Below are 20,106 nucleotides of genomic sequence, written 5' to 3' on the forward strand. Positions count from 1 at the left end.
TCCGCACTCTCGGGTTGAGCGCATAGTCGTGGGGGATCTACGTGAAATGACTGAATCCAAAATTCCGAGTCTCAAAAGTCTGTTTTTAATTTTTTTTTATTTCCAATTTGTTCACATATATATATGTGGGGGGAGACATCCAACAGCCCCCCTACCTTATCCCTATACATTTTTATTAACTTTACCCCACCCCCACATATATATATTCGAACAAATAAGGGTCGGACTTTTGGGCTTCAGACTTTTTGCTCTCGGTAATTTCGTACAATACCGCAGTGGGTTACGATTCTTCTTGGTCTGTGCGGACTTGTCACAGCAGGGCTGGTTCCACAGGGTCTTCACAGTGAGGCTGTTGAGGGTGAGTGCCTGCATCCCATTTATACGTTAAGGAGCAGACACCGCAGGTAACCTGCGCAGGCGGGGAGACGACAGACGCCAAGTTTACCTGAATTGTACCTGAGAGTGGAAAACTCATGGCAGCCAGTAAGTGTGTGAATGCGTGAAAGCAATTATGTAGCATGCGGTGCCGACCTTCCTGCCTTTAGGCGCTGCCGCGTCTGCCGCTGTTGACAAAGATGGTCGGCCCACCTGATGAAGCAGCAGGCCGGGGGCTACAAAAGTTGGTGTGCAGCCACTTTTATAATTAATAAAAATGTTGACCATTTATACACTGAATACCTGAAATTGAGTTGCCTCTTGGCATTCAAACAATGCCTGCTATTATTGCCGAGTACAATGTCACCTCTTTTGTTGCTCTCAGGAGAATGAAAGGTAGAGACTTAACTCTGTATTCTACATCTTACAGGCATATCGCTGCAACAGGCACATTAACACACTGAGCTTCCTTCTCAGCAAAACCAGGCTAGCAGTTGTTTACAGCTTTGGGATCTGTCTGTCTTAGGTAGATTAATCTATGTATGAAATAGCACTGCTCTGTAAGCCAAAGACAGTTTTCTGGAGCAAAAGGCTTGCATTTTGGCTAATTTGAATACCCACAATGCCTTGTTCTTGTGGCTCTGAACTGGAGGTGAAATTCCAGTGATGGCTACTGGGTGGGTTGTGGCATGTGTGACTTAGCTCAAATTAATTATTCTTAATTCACATTACAGGCTGAATAATAATAGACTCATTGCTGCCCACTTCCAGACCCAGAAATATATGGGCCAGGTACAAACAGTATCTGTTAGATAAAGCGGAAACTGTAAGTCCAGACTCGGACCAAGAATAACTGTGTAAAATATACTGTTTGAAACTTTTGAACACGTGCATGTATGTGCTTTGCTTGTGTGCACCAATAAATAAAGTTTTTTTAAAAAAGAAGGTGCTCTTGGTGTCCGTTCAGTTTAAATGCTTTGCACTTAACTTTGCACTTGCTTTGCACTTAACTTTTAAAAAAATATATATTTATTCGGTAGCCAGCGAGGAGCAGGTTACATGAGATTTGCCAAACTTTGCAGCTTTAGCAAATCTGCAATGTGCACTACTTCACTGTTCACATTTGAACACACAACAGAGCCGCGGAGGCCAGACTGGAGCGTTTTCACTGGTTCGTAGCGGTCGCCATTGCGCTCGCCAAAGTCATAGGGCCTGATTTACAAACTGGGTTTTCAATGGGAAAATCCCATTGGAAAACACTTCAGCAATAAAATAAAATGCATTGTAATTTAGGCCGCAGTTGTGCTCCTGCTGTAATGCCAGATTAGCAGTGCAAAATGAGAAGGTCATTTTACCCCAATAGTGTCCCCCTCAACGTCCTGCGTGATTTTATTTTTATTTTATTTATTCATATTTATATAGCGCGCAAGCAGCCCAAGGGCATTGAGGCGCTGTTACTTGCAAAAAACTTGGTTACACAGGTACAGGCATAGTGGCGGTCGTTGATACATTGTGAATACTACAGAACAGCATACTGTTGTTACAGCCATTGCACTTGGTCATTGTGTTACAACTTATGCATTGGGTCATGTGGTGAGTATTCATGCTAGTGTGCAAGGCCTTATGTGAAAAGGATAGTTTTCATAGCTTTGCGGAAGGTGGTGAGGGAGGCCTCACCTCGGATCGTGGGTGGAAGGGCATTCCAGTAACTGGGTCTGAGATAGGGGAACTGGATCCGCCCGCTCTGGCTTTTTTTACAAGTGGCACAGAGAGCATGTTGGTATACGGTGATATCACCCAAATGTAAGTATTTGGAAAGATCGCTTTAATAACAGAACTAGCACAGGTCACAAATGATGGTGCGATATGTTATATTATAATATGTTGTGATTTAGACCATGCAAAAAAAGCCATGTCCTCTAGCAGTTGGGGCTGCCAGGGGACATTAGTGAGCCCCAGCAGGTCCCCGCCGCAGAACCATATTTATATCAGACTCAGCCCTGTCAAACCCCGGCCCACTTAAAGCCCTCAGTATAGCGCAGATGCAGGCGTGCAAGAAGAGGGGCTGAATCGGCAAAAGGGGTGGGGGGTGAGACAATAATTCTGATGGTATTTTATTTTCTGGCAAAAAAATCTTGACTGGGGTGTTTTTGTGTATTTATTACAATTATTATTTAGAGTTTTTTGTGTAGTGCTTATAACAGTTTGCTGCTGGTTTCACATCGCTGTTTTGGCAACAGAGGTGATGGTAGCAACGACAAGTCTCATCGCCACCCAAGTCTTGCCATCCTACGGTCTCCACAGTCAAGGACCTGGGGGTTAAACTCAGGTCTACCTTGTCTCCTGAGCCGCAGGTAAGCTCTGTTTCTCACCGGGGTCACTTCCGGCTTAGGCTGCTGTGACGGGTCACTCCTTTTAACCCGGCTCACCCCCTTGCCCCTGTTATCTCTGCTTTGGTTACATCCTCCTTGGACTATTGTAAATTCTCTGTAATTAGGCAAGCCTGCTTATGTACTCCATCGCTTGCAAGTCCTTCAGAACTCTGCAGCCCGGCTGGCAACTTCCACTCCACGCGGTTGCCATATTTCACCCATCCTCTGCAAGCTTCGCTGGTTACCGGTGACTAAACATATTCAGTTCAAGGCACTCTGTTTGGTCCACTGGGATTTCTATGGCCAGGGCGCAGAATACCGTAGGGATGCCTTTCTGCCCTACATCCCGAGCCGGGTTTTGCGGGCAGCTGATTGTTCCTCCGGTCAGGTATAGCTGTATTGGCGGCCGATCCTTTTCAGTGCCCGCTGCAGTTCTCTGGAACTGTCTCCCTCTTTCGCTCAGAGCTACCCCTGTTCCCCGTGCAATTCGCATATCTCTTAAAACGCTTCTCTTAAGACTATTTCTTTCACTGTCCTACAGGGAGCTCCAAAATGTCTCCGGGAGAACGTTGCGCTTTACAAATAAAATCCAACCCAAACCTAGGGTGGAGGGGGTGAGGCCTGGCTGCTGAGTAAAATGCCATGCTCTTGGGTTGGAGGTACCCACTGGGCAGGCGTCTTCATGTCCCACTTATCAAGAGCTACTCCTTCGCTCAAACACACCCTCTTGCACTGAGACCAGGTTTGAATAGTTTAAGTCCTTTATGGCGCCCCCTGCAGGTGGCTCTTTACATGACTGCCTAGAATTGGCTTTTTGTAGAACTAGCCCATGTTATGAGTGGCCCTGGTCCAGGCACTGTCTACTGGGCAGCAGGTGGAACAGTTCTGCGCCTGCTTCAGGGTGCCCTCAAGCCACAGGGCCCCAATAATAGGTGAATGTTGAGTCCTAAGTGGAACTTTTCTTTCCGTCTGAGGTGAATGTATGGTGGAGTCCCAGTCCACTGCCGAACCAGTAGGTTCGGGGAGGCCAATCCTGGGCAACCGGTTGGCATAGAGGACCTCAGAAAGGTAGCCAGGCGTCCTGATGCAGCACCCACTGGTTCAGAAACACGGAGGCCCTTTCTGTCTCCTGGCACAGGACTGCTTGATGAGATGTTTGTCACCTGGACACAAAGTATAAAAGACACTGGGCCTGATTCTTGGCATTTTTAGTGAAGTTAAAAGTAACTTTGCACTGACAATAAACACCATGATGCATAGAGCGGTGCAAAGCGTACTTTTGCACTGCAAAGTCAATTTGCACCGTGCTAAAAATTCCATGAATCCGTCCCACCGTTTTCTTGCGGGCATAGAATTGCCTTCCATTCGTTTAGGTACTGTGACAGACCCAAAAATATTCTATCATCATGTGCTCCCCCTCAAGCCTCTCTCTAAATTTTATTTAAGATATTAGAAAATGTGTGCCCTGAAATGCACTGTTTTGACCTCATTTCTAAAGCATTCCTTTGGTGGTTCAGCCAGCACCCCCTCGTGGAGATGATTGGCCTGTTTGATTATTGAAAAGTGCTTTTTAAAGTGTCATCTGTGAGTAGAAGACTTCACTGTTGTCAGACAACGTAACCCTCGAACGAGAAGCGCACGGACCACTCATCACTAAACCTGTTAAAAACGTCCCAATTATCCTGCATACGCACCCTCAAACACCACAACAAAACACACACGTGCCTCTACCGCGGCAGAAACCTGAAACCCCCACAAACTGCAGACACTCCGAAAGACCCGACTATACCAAATGCGCTACAGACAACCAAACCACAGACGCATAAAACACCCAATACACACACTCATACACAAAACACCGCATAAGCACTGCCAACTAAAAACAAACCCAGGGCAGTGACTGAATTTGACGAACTGAAGCTACCAACGGCACATCAAAGCTCTCTAGCGCTTTCCCTCTCTATCCCACTACCCTCCCCCCGCGCACCCCCCAATCCCCACTTCCCTTGAGATCCACCTGAGCGCCTGGCCGTGCAGGGTGCTCATGTGCGAGAGCTTCGGCTTCCGAAAAAAAGGCCTTTTCTCCATAATGGAGGCACCAGCACCTGCGAGGCAGCCATTGAATCGAGAGATACCCGTGGGCCGTTGCCACCATTGTAGGAGAATAGGTGAGGCCGCTGGGAGCTGAGGAATCTTTTTTCTAAAACCTTTTTCTGATTTTGTTGAAATTTGAAATGAACAACATCGCTCCCAGTGAGGATAAAAACATGGCATAAGTAATTGGGTACTCCTATTTATTTCTGTCTACCCACAATTCCCTAAAGGTACTGCGTCCCATTCCCCTAAGCCCTGCCTTAAAGACGAGGGGTCCCAAAGGATCAAGTGAATACCTGGGTTTTTGTGTGTTGAGATAGAACAGTGTCTTCCCCAAATTAAACAAAGCGAAGTCCCTGATTTGAGAAGTACCCTCTACAGAGAGTGAGAAAGTGACTCCTGCTAGAAGAGAGATTGTGCATTGCATTCTGGGGAAGTTAGAAGGGTTCCAAATAAATCTAAAGAGTGTTTTGCTTTTAAAAATCTGTTGCGCTCCAACACTGCCCACATTGCCTAGTGTGCAGGGACATAACAAAAATGCAGAGCGCTGCAAGTGTGAAATTGACAATAGAAAAGTGGTGCGCATTATTTAAATTAAACTTCATATTAACTAGCGTGACGCCCTTGTGATTGTGTCATGTTTCAAGGTGCTACATGCTATTAAAAGTGAACCCCAGGCAAGGTGTTTGACTGTACACGTTGGGGGGCTAAAGAATGGATGATCTGTGTTATTTATCCTGAATCAACTAGTGTTTTCGATTTTCTGTAAAAGAGATTATTATGAAAGAAAAGCATTTGGGCCACGAAGTGAGGTGGCATGATTGGTGAATATGTGCACACACATTGTCCTATTCTATAATAAATATATATTCTTTCTATACAACTGCCTGGTTCTTGGCTTTTGTGTGGCGCTGGGGTGAGGGCCCTCCATGGGTCTATATGAATCACAGACAGGGCTACATGGAGCTTAAAAAGGAATAGTAATGTGGCGCTTTTGATTGTGGATGGAAAGAATGATATGATATGATATGATATGTTATTTATAACACGCTTAATACCCAGAGGTTTCAGAGTGCGGACCCAGGGATCGAACCTGGGTTGCTCCGCTTCGTCTTGCTTCCAAGGTGAGCCTGTTGCCCCCGAGCTATCCTCCTGAGAATTCCCTGAATTGATGGTTTCTGCATATCTCCTATCACCCCTCCTTCCCACCACCCAGGCCATGCATCTACTTTTAAGGGCTAGTGTACCCCGCTAAATGCATCCGCATCTAATACAAAAACAATACTTTTGGGGGTAAGCGACCGCTGCCCCCAATTATTTTTTTTATGTACTTTTGGGACAGGTGGCGGCTTTGCGGCCCCCGCAGAAGGCACCTTCCCCCAATTTAAGAAATAATGACCACTGTGATACTGGGGGAATTTGGGGTACATTTACTTTTTTCCCAGGAGTGTCTTGGCATAAAAGTTTTGAAGACCGCTGCCCTATGTGAATGAGATGGTAGAGGGGGCCTTTGCTCTGCCTAGAGGAAAAAATTCCAACAGCAAACATGGAGATATATTTAAAATCGACTTTCGCAAAAGTACAAAATGCAGGAAACTGAGAATTCAGCTGAAGGGTTAGTGCGTTTGTAAAAGTGACCCAATTTCATAGGATAAACTTATCTCTGCAAACGCCTGCACAACCCCAAAAAGCCCCCGTAAATGTGGGAAAGTGCAGTGGAATGTGGCAGACTGCTATGATACTGAGTGACAGAGCACAAAGACTGAGCACTCCGATTACTCAGCCACCCACAGTGTAATAATACTGAGCCACTGATAATCCTGAGCCAGCGATGATACTGAGCGACTGAGGAGTCACAGCGTGCAAAGACTGAGCACTGGCAGTACTCAGTCACCCACAGTGTAATAATACTGAGCCACTGATAATCCTGAGCCAGCGATGATACTGAGCGACTGAGGAGTCACAGCATGCAAAGACTGAGCACTGGCAGTACTCAGCCACCCACAGTGTAATAATACTGAGCCACTGATAATGCTGAGCCACTGATGAAACTGAGCGACTGAGGAGTCACAGCGTGCAAAGACTGAGCACTGGCAGTACTCAGCCACCCACAGTGTAATAATAGGGAGCCACTGATAATGCTGAGCCACCGATGATACTGAGCGACTGAGGAGTCACAGCGTGCAAAGACTGAGCACTGGCAGTACTCAGCCACCCAAAGTGTAATATTAGAGAGCCACTGATAATGCTGAGCCACCGACGATACTGAGCGACTGAGGAGTCACAGCATGCAAAGACGGAGCACTGGCAGTACTCAGCCACCCACAGTGTAATAATACTGAGCCACTGATAATGTTGAGCCACCGACGATACTGAGCGACTGAGGAGTCACAGCGTGCAAAGACTGAGCACTGGCAGTACTCAGCCACCCACAGTGTAATAATACTGAGCCACTGATAATGCTGAGCCACCGACGATACTGAGCGACTGAGGAGTCACAGCATGCAAAGACTGAGCACTGGCAGTACTCAGCCACCCACAGTGTAATAATAGAGAGCCACTGATAATGCTGAGCCACCGATGATACTGAGCGACTGAGGAGTCACAGCGTGCAAAGACTGAGCACTGGCGGTACTCAGCCACCCACAGTGTAATAATAGAGAGCCACTGATAATGCTGAGCCACCGATGATACGTCACAGCATGCAAAGACTGAGCACTAGCAGTACTCAGCCACCAACAGTGTAATAATACTGGGCCACTGATAATGCTGAGCCACCGATGATACTGAGCGACTGAGGAGTCACAGCGTGCAAAGACTGAGCACTGGCAGTACTCAGCCACCCACAGTGTAATAATAGGGAGCCACTAATAATGCTTAGCCACCGTTGATACTGAGCGACTGAGGAGTCACAGCGTGCCAAGACTGAGCACTGGCAGTACTCAGCCACCCACAGTGTAATAATAGAGAGCCACTGATAATGCTGAGCCACCGATGATACTGAGCGACTGAGGAGTCACAGCGTGCAAAGACTGAGCACTGGCAGTACTCAGCCACCCACAGTGTAATAATACTGAGCCACTGATAATGCTGAGCCATCGATGATACTGAGCGACTGAGGAGTCACAGCGTGCAAAGACTGAGCACTGGCAGTACTCAGACACCCACAGTGTAATAATAGAGAGCCACTGATAATGCTGAGCCACTGATGATACTGAGTGACTGAGGAAAGGAAAGGACAGCGTGCAAAGACTGAGCACTAGCAGTACTCAGCCACCCACAGTGTAATAATACTGAGCCACTGATAATGCTGAGCCACCGATGATACTGAGCGACTGAGGAGTCACAGCGTGCAAAGACTGAGCACTGGCAGTACTCAGCGACCCACAGTGTAATAATAGAGAGCCACTGATAATGCTGAGCCACCGATGATACTGAGCGACTGAGGAGTCACAGCGTGCAAAGAATGAGCACTGGCAGTACTCAGCCACCCACAGTGTAATAATAGAGAGCCACTGATAATGCTGAGCCACCGATGATACTGAGCGACTGAGGAGTCACAGCGTGCAAAGACTGAGCACTAGCAGTACTCAGCCACCAACAGTGTAATAATAGAGAGCCACTGATAATGCTGAGCCACCGATGATACTGAGCGACTGAGGAGTCACAGCGTGCAAAGACTGAGCACTGGCAGTACTCAGCCACCCACAGTGTAATAATACTGAGCCACTGATAATGCTGAGCCATCGATGATACTGAGCGACTGAGGAGTCACAGCGTGCAAAGACTGAGCACTGGCAGTACTCAGACACCCACAGTGTAATAATAGAGAGCAACTGATAATGCTGAGCCACTGATGATACTGAGCGACTGAGGAAAGGAAAGGACAGCGTGCAAAGACTGAGCACTAGCAGTACTCAGCCACCCACAGTGTAATAATAGAGAGCCACTGATAATGCTGAGCCACCGATGATACTGAGCGACTGAGGTGTCACTGCGTGCAAAGACTGAGCACTAGCAGTACTGTGCCACCCATAGTACTTAGCCCTGGATTACAGTGAAACTTAAATAGTACTGAGCCACTGATGATACTGAGCCACTGATGAGTCACTGCATGCACAGACTGAGCTTTGCCATTACTGAGCCTCCGGTAACACTCAGTCCTGGATTCTAGTAAAGTTTAAATAATAGCGTGCGACTGATAATACGGATCCACTGAGTAAATTAACACAACGCACATACATCGTGACTGGTTATACTGAGAAACACATAATACTTAGCCACGGAAAATAAAGAAACACTTATTATTCAGACTCCTGATAATATTAGGTCATTTATATCCAGCTACCCAGTGATGAATAACACGGACTCATTAAAAACGAGCTAATGACAATACTGAGCCATTGATGGTACTGACATATTTATATCACTTAGCCACGGATAAAAGTGGTACCCATGACAGAGCCACGGGTAAAGTGATCAACTCTGGTCTGTCTGTGGGGCTTCCATCATTATATCCAGTGGCACTTCTGTCATTATATCCAGTGGTGCTTCCTTCATTATATCCAGTCACACTTCCATCATTATATCCAGTGGCACTTCTGTCATTATATCCATTGGAGCTTCCATCATTATATCCAGCCATACTTCTGTCATTACATCCAGTGGCGATTCCATCATTATATCCAGTCATACTTTTGTCATTATGTCCAGTGGCGATTCCATCATTATATCCAGTCACACTTCTGTCGTTACATCCAGTGGTGCTTCCATCATTATATCCAGTGGCACTTCTGTCATTATATCCAGTGGTGCTTCCATCATTATATCCAGTGGTGCTTCCATCATTATATCCAGTGGCACTTCCATCATTATTTCCAGTGGAGCTTCCATCATCATATCCAGTGGCACTTCCGTCATTATATCCAGTGGAGCTTCCATCATTATATCCAGTCATACTTCTGTCATTATGTCCAGTGGCGATTCCATCATTATATCCAGTCACACTTCCGTCATTATATCCATTGGAGCTTCCATCATTATATCCAGAGACACTTCTGTCATTATGCCCAGTGTCGATTCCATCATTATATCCAGTGGCACTTCCATCATTATATCCATCGGGGCTTCCATCATTATATCCAGTCACACTTCTGTCATTACATCCAGTGGTGCTTCCATCATTATATCCAGTGGCACTTCCGTCATTATATCTAGTCACACTTCCGTCATTATATCCAGTGGAGCGTCCATCATTATATCCAGTCACACTTCCGTCATTATATCCAGTGGTGATTCCGTTATTATATCCAGTGGAGCATCCTTGCTGGTAACGGCCCTATTTTATGCCAACGCAAGGAATCGAGGCATAGGACAGCAGCACTGCATCTATAGTAAGCCCGGGCCATGCCAGGTCTGGTTTCCGTCACTGCAAACTGAGTGTCTCTTGCAGCAATGTCAACAAGTAGACAGCCCAGCATATGACAACTCATTTCACTGCACACTGTCTGCTGCAGCCCTGAAGTACCACGTTTGGACAAGTACTCTCTCTGAAAACAGTGTGTCCTCCACAGCACTGCCGTCTGTCTGGCCGGCCAAGATGGCCTGACTGCACTAGCCAGCAGTGTCTGTGCTGCAGCACGGAGTTACATGCAGAAATAACAGAGGGCGCTATTACCCAAGTCCACTTTACATCACAAAAGCTCAAAGGTGCAGCCACAGGTCTTAGGTGTGGTCATGGGTGATCCCCCAACACTCGATGCCAGAATGCCCTCAGTCAATTGTGTCACAGCTGTGCGTGGTCTGTCTCCAGCAACCCTCACACGTGAGCTGCCTCACTTTCCCCAAATGACCTGCGAAAACGGGAGGAAGAAAAGGGAAGCCTTAGGGTCAATGCCGATAAGTTCACTGTGTTGGGGATCACAGGGGACACCTTACCGAGGGGATGTGAGGTGATGAAAGGTCCCTGCATAGGAAGCTCACCTTTTGGGCGGCACAGGGGACACCTTATCGAGGGGACGTGAGGTGATGAAAGGTCCCCGCAAAGGAAGCTCACCTTTTGGGCGGCACAGGGGACACCTTACCGAGGGGACGTGAGGTGATGAAAGGTCCCCGCATAGGAAGCTCACCTTTTGGGCGTCACTGGGGACACCTCACCAAGGAGATGTGAGGGGATTACAGGTCCCTGCGTAGGAAGCTCACCTATTGGGCGTCACAGGGGACACCTCACCGAGGTGATGTGAGGGGATTACAGGTCCCTGCATAGGAAGCTCACCTATTGGGCGTCACAGGGAACACCTCACCGAGGTGATGTGAGGGGATTACAGGTCCCTGCATAGGTAGCTCACCTATTGGGCGTCACAGGGACACCTCACCGAGGTGATGTGAGGGGATTACAGGTCCCTGCATAGGAAGCTCACCTATTGGGCGTCACAGGGAACACCTCACCGAGGTGATGTGAGGGGATTACAGGTCCCCGCACAGGAAGCTCACCTAATGGGTGTCACAGGGGACACCTCGCCGAAGGGATGTGAGGGGATTAAAGGTCCCCGCACAGGTAGCTCACCTATTGAGCGTCACAAGGGACGCCTCGCCGAGGGGATACGAGGGGATTACAGGCCCCTGCGTAGGAAGCTCACCTAATGGGCGTCACAGGGGACACATCACCGAAGGGATGTGAGGGGATTAAAGGTCCCTGCATAGGAAGCTCACCTATTGGGCGTCACAGGGACGCCTCACCGAGGTGATGTGAGGGGATTACAGGTCCTTGCATAGGAAGCTCAACTATTGGGCGTCACAGGGACGCCTCACCGAGGTGATGTGAGGGGTTTGCAGGTCCCTGCATAGGAAGCTCACCTACTGGGCGTCACAGGGACACCTCGCCGAGGTGATGCGCGGCAATTACAGGTCCCTGCATAGGAAGCTCACCTATTGGGTGTCACAGGGACACCTCACCGAGGTGAAGTGAGGGGATTACAGGTCCCTGCACAGGAAGCTCACCTAATGGGCGTCACAAGGGACACCTCACCGAGGTGATGTGAGGCGAATACCGGTCCCTGCACAGGAAGCTCACCTAATGGGCATCACAGGGGACAACTCGCCGAAGGGATGCGAGGGGATGACAGGTCCTTGCATAGGAAGCTCACCTACTGGGCGTCACAGGGGACACCTCACCGAGGTGATGTGAGGGGATTAAAGGTCCCTGCATAGGAAGCTCACCTATTGGGTGTCACAGGGACACCTCACCGAAGGGATGTGAGGGGATTACAGGTCCCTGCATAGGAAGCTGACCTAATGGGCGTCACAGGGAACACCTCACCGAGGTGATGTGAGGGGATTACAGGTCCCTGCATAGGAAGCTCACCCACTGGGCGTCAACGGGGACACCTCACCGAGGCGATGTGAGGGGATTACAGGTCCCTGCATAGGAAGGTCACCTATGGGGCATCACAGAGGACACCTCACCGAAGGGCTGTGAGGGGATTACAGGTCCCTGCATAGGAAGCTCACCTATTGGGCGTCACAGGGGATGCCTCACCGAGGTGATGTGAGGTGATTACAGGTCCCTGCATAGGAAGCTCACCTATTGGGCATCACAGGGGACACCTCACCGAGGTGATGTGAGGTGATTACAGGTCCCTGCATAGGAAGCTCACCTTTTGGGCGTCACAGGGACACCTCACCAAGGTGATGTGAGGTGATTACAGGTCACTGCATAGGAAGCTCACCTAATGGGCGTCACAAGGGACACCTCACCGAGGGCATGTGAGGTGATTACAGGTCCCTGCATAGGAAGCTCACCTATTGGGCATCACAGGGGACACCTCACCGAGGGGATGTGAGGGGATTAAAGGTCCTCGCATAGGAAGCTCACCTTTTGGGCGTCACAGGGACACCTCACCAAGGTGATGTGAGGTGATTACAGGTCACTGCATAGGAAGCTCACCTTTTGGGCCTTCACAGGGACACCTCACCAAGGTGATGTGAGGTGATTACAGGTCCCTGCACAGGAAGCTCACCTTATGGGGCGTCACAAGGGACACCTCACCAAGGGCATGTGAGGGGATGAAAGGTCCCTGCATAGGAAGCTCACCTATTGGGTGTCACAGGGGACACCTCACCGAGGTGATGGGAGGCGATTAGAGGTCCCTGCATAGGAAGCTTACCTAATGGGCGTCACAGGGGACACCTCGCCGAAGGGATGTGAGGGGATTACAGGTCCCTGCATAGGAAGCTCACCTAATGGGCGTCACAGGGGACACCTCACCGAAGGGATGTGAGGGGATTACAGGTCACTGCATAGGTAGCTCACCTAATGGGCATCACAGGGGACACCTCACCGAAGGGATGTGAGGAGATTACAGGTCCCTGCATAGGAAGCTCACCTATTGGGCGTCACAGGGGACACCTCACCGAGGTGATGTGAGGGGATTAAAGGTCCCTGCATAGGAAGCTCACCTATTGGGCGTCACAGGGGACACCTCACCGAGGTGATGTGAGGGGATTACAGGTCCCTGCATAGGAAGGTCACCTATTGGGCGTCACAGGGACACCTCACCGAGGTGATGTGAGGGTGTTGCAGGTCGCTGCATAGGAAGCTCACCTACTGGGCGTCACAGGGGACGCCTCACCGAGGTGATGTGAGGGGATTACAGGTCCCTGCATAGGAAGCTCACCTATTGGACGTCACAGGGACACCTCACCGAGGTGATGTGAGGGGATTACAGGTCCCTGCATAGGAAGCTCACCTAATGGGCCTCACAAGGGACACCTCGCCGAGGTGATGCGAGGCGATTACAGCTCCCTGTGTAGGAAGCTCACCTATTGGACGTCACAGTGACACCTCACCGAGGTGATGTGAGGGGATTACAGGTCCCTGCGTAGGAAGCAAACCTATTGGGCGTCAAAGGGACACCTCACCGAGGGGATGTGAGGGAATAACAGGTCCCTGCATAGGAAGCTCACCTATTGGGCGTCACAGGGGACACCTCGCCGAGGTGATGTGAGGGGATTACAGGTCCCTGCATAGGAAGCTCACCTATTGGGCGTCACAGGGACACCTCACAAGTTGATGTGAGGGGATTAAGGGTCCCTGCATAGGAAGCTCACCTACTGGGCGTCACAGGGGACACCTCACCGAGGTGATGCGAGGTGATTAAAGGTCCCTGCATAGGAGGCTCACCTACTGGGCATCACAGGGGACACCTCACTGAGGTGATGCGAGGGGATTAAAGGTCCCCGCAGAGGAAGCTCACCTATTGGGCATCACCGGGGCCACCTCACCGAGATGATGCGAGGGTATTAAAGGTCCCTGCGTAGGAAGCTCACCTATTGGGCGTCACAGGGGACACCTCACCGAGGTGATGCGAGGGGATTAAAGGTCCCTGCGTAGGAAGCAAACCTATTGGACGTCATAGGGGACACCTCACCGTGGGGATGTGAGGGGATTAAAGGGCCCTGCATAGGAAGCTCACCTACTGGACGTCACAGGGGACACCTCACTGAGGTGATGCGAGGGGATTACAGGTCCCTTCGTAGGAAGCTCACCTATTGGACGTCACAGGGGACACCTCACCGAGGTGATGCGAGGGGATTACAGGTCCCTGCATAGGAAGCTCACCTATTGGGCGTCACAAGGGACACCTCACCGAGGTGATGTGAGGGGATTACAGGTCCCTGCATAGGAAGCTCACCTATAGGGCGTCACAGGAGATGCCTCACCGAGGTGATGCGAGGTGATTACAGGTCCCTGCACAGGAAGCTCACCTATTTTGCGTCACAGGGGAAGCATCACCGAGGGGATGCGAGGGGATTACAGGTCCCTGCATAGGAAGCTCACCTATTGGGCATCAGAAGGGACAGCTCACCGAAGGGATGTGAGGGGATTAAAGGTCCCCGCACAGGAAGCTCACCTATTGGGCGTCACAGGGAACACCTCACCGAGGTGATGTGAGGGGATTACAGGTCCCTGCATAGGTAGCTCACCTATTGGGCGTCACAGGGACACCTCACCGAGGTGATGTGAGGGGATTACAGGTCCCTGCATAGGAAGCTCACCTATTGGGCGTCACAGGGAACACCTCACCGAGGTGATGTGAGGGGATTACAGGTCCCCGCACAGGAAGCTCACCTAATGGGTGTCACAGGGGACACCTTGCCGAAGGGATGTGAGGGGATTAAAGGTCCCCGCACAGGAAGCTCACCTATTGGGCGTCACAGGGGACGCCTCGCCAAGGGGATACGAGGGGATTACAGGCCCCTGCGTAGGAAGCTCACCTAATGGGCGTCACAGGGGACACCTCACCGAAGGGATGTGAGGGGATTACAGGTCCCTGCATAGGAAGCTCACCTATTGGGCGACACAGGGACACCTCGCCGAGGGGATACGAGGGGATTACAGGCCCCTGCGTAAGAAACTCACCTACTTGGCGTCCCAGGGACACCTCGCTGAGGTGATGCAAGGGGATTACAGGCCCCTGCATAGGAAGGTCACCTATTGGACGTCACAGGGACACCTCACCGAGGTGATGTGAGGGGATTACAGGTCCCTGCATAGGAAGCTCACCTATTGGACGTCACAGGGACACCTCACCGAGGTGATGTGAGGGGATTACAGGTCCCTGCATAGGAAGCTCACCTAATGGGCCTCACAAGGGACACTTCGCCGAGGTGATGCGAGGCGATTACAGCTCCCTGCGTAGGAAGCTCACCTATTGGACGTAACAGGGACACCTCACCGAGGTGATGTGAGGGGATTACAGGTCCCTGCATAGGAAGCAAACCTATTGGGCGTCAAAGGGACACCTCACCGAGGGGATGTGAGGGAATAACAGGTCCCTGCATAGGAAGCTCACCTATTGGGCGTCACAGGGGACACCTCGCCGAGGTGATGTGAGGAGATTACAGGTCCCTGCATAGGAAGCTCACCTATTGGGCGTCACAGGGACACCTCACAAGGTGATGTGAGGGGATTAAGGGTCCCTGCATAGGAAGCTCACCTACTGGGCGTCACAGGGGACACCTCACCAAGGTGATGTGAGGTGATTAAAGGTCCCTGCATAGGAGGCTCACCTACTGGGCATCACAGGGGACACCTCACTGAGGTGATGCGAGGGGATTAAAGGTCCCCGCAGAGGAAGCTCACCTATTGGGCATCACCGGGGCCACCTCACCGAGGTGATGCGAGGGTATTAAAGGTCCCTGCGTAGGACGCTCACCTATTGGGCGTCACAGGGGACACCTCACCGAGGTGATGCGAGGGGATTAAAGGTCCCTGCGTAGGAAGCAAACCTATTGGACGTCATAGGGGACACCTCACCGCGGGGATGTGAGGGGATTAAAGGGCCCTGCATAGGAAGCTCACCTACTGGGCGTCACAGGGGACACCTCACTGAGGTGATGCGAGGGGATTACAGGTCCCTTCGTAGGAAGCTCACCTATTGGACGTCACAGGGGACACCTCACCGAGGTGATGCGAGGGGATTACAGGTCCCTGCATAGGAAGCTCACCTATTGGGCGTCACAAGGGACACCTCACCGAGGTGATGTGAGGGGATTACAGGTCCCTGCATAGGAAGCTCACCTATAGGGCGTCACAGGAGACGCCTCACCGAGGTGATGCGAGGTGATTACAGGTCCCTGCACAGGAAGCTCACCTATTGGGCGTCACAGGGGAAGCATCACCGAGGGGATGCGAGGGGATTACAGGTCCCTGCATAGAAGCTCCCCTATTGGGCGTCACAGGGGACACCTCACCGAGGGGATGTGAGGGGATTACAGGTCCCTGCATAGGAAGCTCACCTATTGGGCATCAGAAGGGACAGCTCACCGAGGTGATGCGAGGCGATTATAGGTCCCTGCATAGGAAGCTCACCTATTGGGTGTCACAGGGACACCTCACCGAGGTGGTGGGAGGTGATTACAGGTCCCTGCATAGCTAGCTCACCTATTGGGCGTCACAAGGGACACCTCACCGAGGTGATGTTAGGTGATTACAGGTCCCTGCATAGGAAGCTCACCTATTGGGCGTCAGAAGGGACACCTCACCGAGGAGATGTGAGGGGATTACAGGTCACTGCATAGGAAGCTCACCTATTGGCCGAAACAGGAGACACCTCACCGAAGGGATGTGAGGGGATTACTGGTCCCTGCGTAGGAAGCTCACCTACTGGGCGTCACAGGAGACACCTCACCGAGGTGATGCGAGGGGATTACAGGTCCCTGCGTAGGAAGCTCACCTATTGGGCGTCACAGGGACACCTCACCTAGGTGATGCGAGGGGATTACAGGTCCCTGCATGGGAAGCTCACCTATTGGGCGTCACAGGGACACCTCACCTAGGTGATGTGAGGGGGTTGCAGGTCGCTGCATAGGAAGCTCACCTACTGGGCGTCACAGGGGACGCCTCACCGAGGTGATGTGAGGGGATTAAAGGTCCCTGCATAAGAAGCTCACCTACTGGGCGTCACAGGGGACACCTCACCGAGGTGATGTGAGGGGATTACAGGTCCCTGCATAGGAAGCTCACCTATTGGGCGTCACAGGGACACCTCACCTAGGTGATGTGAGGGGGTTGCAGGTCGCTGCATAGGAAGCTCACCTACTGGGCGTCACAGGGGACGCCTCACCGAGGTGATGTGAGGGGATTAAAGGTCCCTGCATAAGAAGCTCAACTATTGGGTGTCACAGGCGATACCTCACCGAGGTGATGCGAGGCAATTACAGGTCACCGCATAGGAAGCTCACCTATTGGGCGTCACAGGGACACCTCACCGAAGGGATGTGAGGGGATTACAGGTCCTTGCATAGGAAGCTCACCTATTGGGCGTCAGAAGGGACACCTCACCAAGGGGCTGTGAGGGGATTACAGGTCCTTGCGTAGGAAGCTCACCTATTGGGCGTCACAGGGGACACCTCACCGAGGTGATGCGAGGGGATTACAGGTCCCCGCATAGGAAGCTCACCTATTGGGCATCACGAGGGACACCTGTCCCTTCATAGGGAGGTGATGTGAGGGGATTACAGGTCCCTGCGTAGGAAGCTCACCTATTGGGCATCACAGGGACACCTCATCTAGGTGATGTGAGGGGGTTGCAGGTCGCTGCATTGGACGCTCACCTACTGGGCGTCACAGGTGACGCCTCACCGAGGTGATGTGAGGGGATTAAAGGGCCCTGCATAGGAAGCTCACCTAATGGGCGTCACAAGGGACACCTCGCCGAGGTGATGCGAGGTGATTACAGGTCCCTGCATAGGAAGCTCACCTTTTGGGCATCACAGGGGACGCCTCACTGAGGTGATGCGAGGGGATTACAGGTCCCTGCATAGGAAGCTCACCTATTCACAGGGGACGCCTCACCGAGGTGATGCGAGGGGATTACAGATCCCTGCATAGGAAGCTCACCTAATGGGTGTCACAGGGACGCCTCACCGAGGTGATGCGAGGGGATTACAGGTCCCTGCATAGGAAGCTCACCTATTGGGCGTCACAGGGACGCCTCACTGAGGTGATGAGAGGGGATTACAGGTCCCTGCATAGGAATCTCACCTATTGGGCGTCACAGGGGACGCCTCACCGAGGGGCTGTGAGGGGATTACAGGTCCCTGCATAGAAGCTCACCTATTGGGCGTCACAGGGGACACCTCACCGAAGGGATGTGAGGGGATTACAGGTCCCTGCGTAGGAAGCTCACCTAATGGGTGTCACAGGGACGCCTCACCGAGGTGATGCGAGGGGATTACAGGTCCCTGCATAGGAAGCTCACCTATTGGGCGTCACAGGGACGCCTCACTGAGGTGATGCGAGGGGATTACAGGTCCCTGCGTAGGAAGCTCACCTATTGGGCGTCACAGGGACACCTCACCTAGGTGATGTGAGGGGGTTGCAGGTCGCTGCATAGGAAGCTCACCTACTGGGCGTCACAGGGGACGCCTCACCGAGGTGATGTGAGGGGATCAAAGGTCCCTGCATAAGAAGCTCACCTATTTTGTGTCACAGGGGACACCGCACCGAGGTGATGCGAGGCAATTGCAGGTCCCCGCATAGGAAGCTCACCTATTGGGCGTCACAGGGACACCTCACCGAAGGGATGTGAGGGGATTACAGGTCCTTGCATAGGAAGCTCACCTATTGGGAGTCAGAAGGGACACCTCACCAAGGGGATGTGAGGGGATTACAGGTCACTGCATATGAAGCTCACCTATTGGGCGTCACAGGGGACACCTCACCGAAGGGATGTGAGGGGATTACAGGTCCCTGCGTAGGAAGCTCACCTACTGGGCGTCACAGGGGACACCTCACCGAGGTGATGCGAGGGGATTACAGGTCCCCGCATAGGAAGCTCACCTATTGGGCGTCACAAGGGACACCTGTCCCTGCATAGGGAGGTGATGTGAGGGGATTACTGGTCCCTGCGTAGGAAGCTCACCTATTGGGCGTCACAGGGACACCTCACCTAGGTGATGTGAGGGGGTTGCAGGTCGCTGCATTGGAAGCTCACCTACTGGGCGTCACAGGTGATGCCTCACCGCGGTGATGTGAGGGGATTAAAGGGCCCTGCATAGGAAGCTCACCTAATGGGCGTCACAAGGGACACCTCGCCGAGGTATTGGGAGGTGATTACAGGTCCCTGCATAGGAAGCTCACCTATTGGGCATCACGAGGGACACCTGTCCCTGCATAGGGAGGTGATGTGAGGGGATTAAAGGTCCCTGCATAGGAAGCTCACCTATTGGGCGTCACAGGGGACGCCTCACTGAGGTGATGCGAGGGGATTACAGGTCCCTGCATAGGAAGCTCACCTATTGGGCGTCACAGGGGACGCCTCACCGAGGTGATGCAAGGGGATTACAAGTCCCTGCATAGGAAGCTCACCTATTGGGCGTCAGAAGGGACACCTCACCGAGGAGATGTGAGGGGATTACAGGTCACTGCATAGGAAGCTCACCTATCGGCCGTCACAGGAGACACCTCACCGAAGGGATGTGAGGGGATTACTGGTCCCTGCGTAGGAAGCTCACCTACTGGGCATCACAGGAGACACCTCACCGAGGTGATGCGAGGGGATTACAGGTCCCTGCGTAGGAAGCTCACCTATTGGGCATCACAGGGACACCTCACCTAGGTGATGTGAGGGGATTACAGGTCCCTGCATGGGAAGCTCACCTATTGGGCGTCACAGGGACACCTCACATAGGTGATATGAGGGGGTTGCAGGTCGCTGCATAGGAAGCTCACCTACTGGGCGTCACAGGGGACGCCTCACCG

The 20,106-nt window shown here is 51.7% G+C and overlaps 2 protein-coding genes across 2 annotated transcripts in view; both read right to left on the minus strand.

Moving 5' to 3' along the window:
- Positions 1-20,106, minus strand: part of ARTN (artemin) — a 181,744-nt gene that overhangs the window by 83,921 nt on the left and 77,717 nt on the right. The gene's annotated exons all lie outside the window — the stretch shown is intronic.
- Positions 9,268-20,106, minus strand: part of LOC138563314 (uncharacterized transmembrane protein DDB_G0289901-like) — a 46,761-nt gene continuing 35,922 nt past the window's right edge. The window contains exon 2 of the mRNA XM_069642824.1: positions 9,268-10,179. Coding sequence (XP_069498925.1) covers positions 9,268-10,179 — 912 coding nt within the window. The remainder of the gene's footprint in view (positions 10,180-20,106) is intronic.

This window comes from Ambystoma mexicanum, chromosome 1q, assembly GCF_040938575.1.
Source record: "Ambystoma mexicanum isolate Mex_15411 chromosome 1q, UKY_AmexF1_1, whole genome shotgun sequence".
Taxonomy (NCBI): Eukaryota; Metazoa; Chordata; class Amphibia; order Caudata; family Ambystomatidae; genus Ambystoma; species Ambystoma mexicanum.